Here is a 6000-nt window from a genome sequence, read left to right as displayed (position 1 = left end):
GGAGGAGGAGGGAGGGAGGGGAGGGGGAGTAGTGCGCATGCTCCGCAAGATCGGGGCGTGGCAAACGGAACAGGAAAGCCGAACCGCGCCTGCTCTGTGGGGAAAGGAGGGAGGGACGTAGGGGGCGGGGAAAGGACGATAGAGAGAGAGAGAGACGGAGAGAGTGGGGCGCTGGGAAAAAAAAAAAAAAGAGGGGCACGCGGTCATCCGGGAGCCCCGCGCGCATGCGCGCTGCGAGTGAACGCGCGGGGGGAAAGGTTGGGGGGGCCGGGGTTGTCGTTGGTGCTTTAAGAAGCTCGCGCCTGTGTGTGGAGGTGTGAGAGAGAGAGAGAGGCGTGCGCGGGGGGGCGGGAAGGGGGCGCGCGGAATCCCTCGAGGACAGACCGAGGCGGCGCTCGCCCCCGCCATCCCGCCGCCCCACGCTTGTTATTGTGATTTTTTTTCCCTCCTTCCCCCACCCCTCCCCCTCCCCCTCCCCCCACACACACAGTCCAGGGACAACGCGGAGGCCTGGTCCGGCCTTTCTTCTCCCGCCGGCCTCCACCGTCCCTCCCTCCCCCCACCCCAGACGACAAGAGGCGGCGGCGGCGAGTGAAGCGCGCGGGGCCGCTGTGGACTCCGAGCCGGGGCCAATATGGCGGAGCTGAAGGAGCAGGAACCCCAGTGCCGTAAGCGGGTACGTGTGAGTGAGTGAGTGTGTGCTGGGGGGGGGAGGGGAAGGAGGCGGCCTGGACCCGGTTCTGGTTCTACCGCTAACTCGCCCGCTTTCTTTGTGAGGTGGGAGGGAGCCGCTGCAACAAAAACATTCATTCATTGTTAGCGCTTCTTCGCCATCTCCTCCCCATCCCCCCCCCGGGGTAAGGGGGCAAAGCCCTTCCAGGCCAGCTGGGAACAATGCAGTGTCCGGTGCAGACACGAGGTCCTGAGAGGCTCAGGAAGGAGTAAGAATGCTGCAGGCGGGATCCCCCAGGGCTTTTCATCCTTTTGCAGTTGTAGTGGATGCTGGTGTATTCGTGATCTAGTTCACTTTCTTAAGTGAAGTGAGGAAATATTGCCATGGAACTGGAGTGGTTACTGCTCATTGTGCTTGGGAAGTCCAAGCAATTTCCCTTAGCATAACAGTTTTTGTTTCCTATGTCTTTATACTTTTTGGCTTTCAAAGAAGTGCAGACTTTTATTTAGTAGATCTAATGGATCTGGAGTCCTAGTAAGTTGTGCTAACTTCATATTGGCCCCACATAAAATAAATATTGTAGTGTATCAGGTTTCATTTGTAATTATAATACATTTCACACATCCATTAAACTACATCCAGTCTGTCATAACCACCTCTACAAATTAAGATGGTAACTGTTTTAAAATATCATTTGATCACAATACATGCTATTTAAATATTTGGAAAAGATACTAAACTCTGTTGTAAATCATTTTCATCGCTGCTCTTGACAGCTGGAACAGGTCTGGTTTACAAGCTATTTGCATTTGAAAAGCATGTGGTTTAAGGAACAATTTAATTGCATAGTATGGTTTTCACAAAAATAAGAAAAGAGTTAAGACCCATTTTTGTCCTTCAAAGACCAGAGTTCAGAGCCTTGGATCTAGTCCATCAGAGACATTTTTTCTTCAGATGCCTGACAACGGTCCACTAAAAAAAATAACAAAATATATTTGTATGGCATTCTTTTTTGTAAACTGGGTAGTGGATTTCTCTTCAGACATGCTTGTTGAAGGAAGAGTGCCAACTTGTGTTGTCAACACTTGCTGTTAAGGGTGCTTTTATAAAATACTAAGGAGATGTTTTGGTTTTTCCGTCTATGAAGACTTTATATGTTCAAGAGCCAAATTACCTTCGCATTCGCTGTTTTCAGCTTTGAATTAACTTATACACAAGGGTTTTTCTTCCTTTAAGTTAGGCACAAAAATGGGTTGATTGTTAAAGACATGTTAACTGATCACAACTTAGTTGGTCAAGGCTTTAACTGTAATTTCTGTCCATTTCACAACTTTTCACATAAATAAGAAAAACATTGCAAATGAGAAAGCGGAGCTGCTTACTTGTAATGGAGGGTTCTCCGTTAGACAGCAAGAGAATGCAACCACATGGGCCCATTAGAAGATGTCACTTTACTCCCATGTTTTCTAAGGTAGCTCGGCTTAGTAAACGAGGGCAAGTGTGTTTGAGTCTCTCCTGCTTGTCTCCAAAGAATCTGTTTTACATTCATGAAACTCATGACCAGAATCAGAAAGTACAATACATTCTGCAAACTAAAGGAGTTTTTTTGGGAAATTTTAAGTAGCAGTAAGGATAATTGAGGGAGAATGGCTGTCCTTTTGACTTTATTTATGGAAATCTCATTTTTATTGGCCTATTATAATAAGGAATCATTCACAGCAATGTTGACACAACTACACAAACTCATCCCATAGCACCCTTCCACCCCACCCAATCCCACTTCTCTTGTACATCCCCCTCTTAGTACAGTAGTACTTCTGAATCCTCTACAGCCAAGCATTGTGGTAGTTTAAAAAAGGAATTAAAGTAAACTGAATAAACATGCATACTCATATTTAAATAAGGCAACCAGATAGTCAAAAAGTGCTTTTTTTTTTTTTTTAAAGTCCATTCTTTTCTACTGACATATGTTCCATTGTGAGGTGTTCGTGCATTTGATTACACCTTTGAAGTAACATTGGACGCTGGAAGAATACACTGAAGTAAAATGCAGCATTTTGCATGTGGGTTGCTTTTTTAAAAAGACTAGAGGCAGGGGTACCCTGCGCAATCATGGATGTATCATCCAGTGAACAAATTTACAGGGTAGGAACCCAGTCACATTGATAAATGCCATTTAGATGTCGCCATTGACTTTATTTAAAATATGTATTCTACTTTTCTTCTTTTTTATAATTCATGTAAGCCACATTGTGCCTGCATTTGTGGGAAAATGTGGGGTTGAAATGAAATAAATGTGGGATACAAATGCAATAAATAAATCCAGGGGTACTCAGCAGTTTACAAAAAAAACCAAGTAAATCATATCAGTATGTTCAAGGAACATATGTCATCATACAATCCGAACTAAACCAAAGTCTGCCAACCCTTAGGAAAAAGAAGCAAAACTTTCTATACTCCAAATGCCTGCCAAAACAGTAAAGTTTTTAACATTTTTTTTTAAACAGATCGACTTTTTTTTTATTGTTCACAGACTCTGTGGTAAATCGTTCCACAATTTAGGTCCATCAACTTTAAAAATAGAGGAACGATAGATACTCTTCTAACCTAACAACTCTAAAAGTGGGCTCTTCCAGTTGGCTAGTGAAGGAGGATCTCAAAGTTCTTCCTGGCTGATAGATACGCAGGATTAAACCAGACACAGGTGATACCAAATTATTCACATCTTTAAAAACCAATAATAAAATCTTATTTATCCTCTTAATTGGGAGCCAATGAAGCTTCTGCAAAACTGGAATAATATGATCCACTGCATTTTGTGCAATTTGGAGGACCATGAGTGCTGAAGCTAAAATCACAAAAGGTATAGCAGGAATTGGTGGAGTTACCATATGAATTTCAGAGCTTTCCTCATTCAGTTTAAGCTACTAGTGTTTAGTTTAATTGTGAAATACTTTTATGGTGCTCATAATTGAGAGGTGATCACAGCTTCAGGGGATCAGCTTTCCTGGTTCTATAAAGGTTATCTTTGGAGTGTATGGAAAATACCACCTAATGGTAACTTATAAGTGAACATATATTGGATGCTTAATGGACACAAATGGATTAAGGTAGCACAAATTTGAAACTTGTGAGCAGTCATAAATCTGTTGTTCATGTTCCTTTGCAGCCAAAGTGTCTTGAATGAATGGCATATAAGGTAGTATCGCTTTAGGTCATAGGTGCTAACATTTCAAAATTTTAAGGGGTGCCAAACTGATACAAATGACCTCTCTCTGGACAACAATGAAGGAAACTGCTCAATATTGGGGGAGCACAGCACCACTGGCTCCTATGCTTTAGGTTAGGGTTTGTTTGTTTTTTATTTTTTTTAATAGGATTATGAATTGTGCAAATGGACAGTAGTTACAGTTAAATCTTTGTTTTTACCAAATTGATCTGATTTTTGTCTGGTCCCAATTGTCTAATATATATTCATTTCTCCCCTGTCCTCTACCCTACATTCATACTGTTTCAATGAATACACAGAACTGCAGTATCTATGGGGTGGTTACCTTTACAGTTTAATATCACTGACATCCCAGTAGTCTTAGTAATTCCTCCCCCTTTTTTCCATTCACATTTTTTGCAGAGAAGGCAGTGCTGATCAGGTTACTGGTATAATTGTAAACTTCATGAAGAAATTTCCATTATTCTTGCTTTCAGATAAATTAACCCTTTTTTTTTTCTTCTTGTGTGGGAATATTAAGTATTTAAAGAATCTCATAAACATAAATGTACCAGTGAAAGGCAGGATGTAATTATATACAAGTACAGTATGTGTTCTCTCTGTCTCTAGTTGGATTGTCTATTTTGTAGCTGGGGCAAAGGAAGGTTAAGTAATTTGCCCAAAGTCACCAAGAGCCATGGTGGGAATCAAACCCAGTTCCCTTAGTTCCCAGACCATTAAGCAAACTATTGGGCTACTCATTACATTTTTAAACTTTGTTTTTTTTTTATACATTTTGATTTGTCATCTTGACAGAATTCAAGGTCAAAAATGATAAAAGTAGTATTTAGAACTTAGGGCCCTGTTTACTAAGTTGTGCTGTACATGTGCTAACATTTTTAATGCACGCTAATGCTAGACGCTCATGTATTCCCTTGGGTGTCTGTAGTGTTAGCGCGCGCTAAAAATATTAGTGCACCTAAACTGGGCCCATAGTGTTGTTCACTGTCAAATATCGCTTATTTCATCATCTTTTCTAGGTTCAAAGTGACCACCCTGCAGTGTAAAAAGTCCAGACAAATGGGCGAGTTTGTGACAAACAGTAATTCTTTATATACCTTCTGTGGCTCTCTAATATATACATATATTTTTTTTCAATTTCTGGAAGATATTTCCGTCGTTCTGTGTCTAATTGGCTAATTGTGACCATGTAGTTTTTACTTTGAAATGGAGGTAGAGTGGAGATTTTGAAAGGTGGAGTTGTTTTTCTTTTTTTAAGGGAATAGGAGCAGGCTAACTTGTTTATGTTATGGCTTGCCTCGTTATACAGCAAGATATGTTGGAGAGGTTCAACATGATCCATATAGAGGCTTGTAATATATGTCTGGCTGTTTACGGCACCCAAAGGGAAGGTGAAACAACTAGATTTCAAGATAGCTAGTAACATATGCATTCCAGTTTCTTTTGTAAAATGCGTATACATCCCTACAAATGCCTCTGCATTCGTAAATTCATATCCTCTTGTTGGCACATGAATTTGGTGTGCGATTTTATAAGAGCCCTTTCTGTTTGGCATTCTTTATAAAATTACCCCATGCTCGTGTCAAAATAGGACCTTCATAATCTGGCATGGTGATCCATTTAACTTAAGTTTGATATTCAATCTGATTACATCTGATTAGCTTTTTTTAAGCACAGTTCAAAAAGTACATGAAGTGCTTATCCCAATGTGGTCTGTCAAGGGATAGATTTCTTCACTTTCAAACATCTCCTTTCCTCTGTTAATCTGTGAACTAGACAATCAGGTGCTTTATAACACTTTTTAAAAAATTCAATTACACCCAGAAAAAACTCTGTGTCAAGAAGACTTCACATTGCAGTACAACATTATTGTTGCTATTACTCTCCCTTTCAGTGTTTTTTTTTTTTTAACATTCATATCAAGTGGGCTGTTGAGTAATTAAATGAAAAAGCTGTTCCCTCCTGTTTGTTAATTCCCAATTACGCCTTTTGAATGGTGGAATGTAATCTATAATCTAAAGCAGGGGCTTTCAATCCCATCTTCAACATACTTAACCAGTCATGTTTTCAGGATCTCCACAATGAGTAGTTATGAGAT

At 40.7% G+C, this 6000-nt stretch overlaps 1 protein-coding gene across 2 annotated transcripts in view; it reads left to right on the top strand.

Moving 5' to 3' along the window:
• Nucleotides 1-271: 271 nt before the first annotated feature.
• The window catches only part of LOC115480035 (zinc finger MYM-type protein 4-like), a 129493-nt gene continuing 123764 nt past the window's right edge, over nt 272-6000 (top strand). For both annotated transcript variants that reach the window (XM_030218428.1, XM_030218427.1), the window contains exon 1: nt 272-676. In XM_030218428.1, coding sequence (XP_030074288.1) covers nt 635-676 — 42 coding nt within the window. In that variant the 5' untranslated portion in view covers nt 272-634. The remainder of the gene's footprint in view (nt 677-6000) is intronic.

This window comes from Microcaecilia unicolor, chromosome 11 (genome assembly GCF_901765095.1).
Source record: "Microcaecilia unicolor chromosome 11, aMicUni1.1, whole genome shotgun sequence".
NCBI lineage: Eukaryota > Metazoa > Chordata > Amphibia > Gymnophiona > Siphonopidae > Microcaecilia > Microcaecilia unicolor.
Note: the sequence above shows the minus strand (reverse complement) of the source record. Positions and strands in the feature narration are given on the sequence as shown.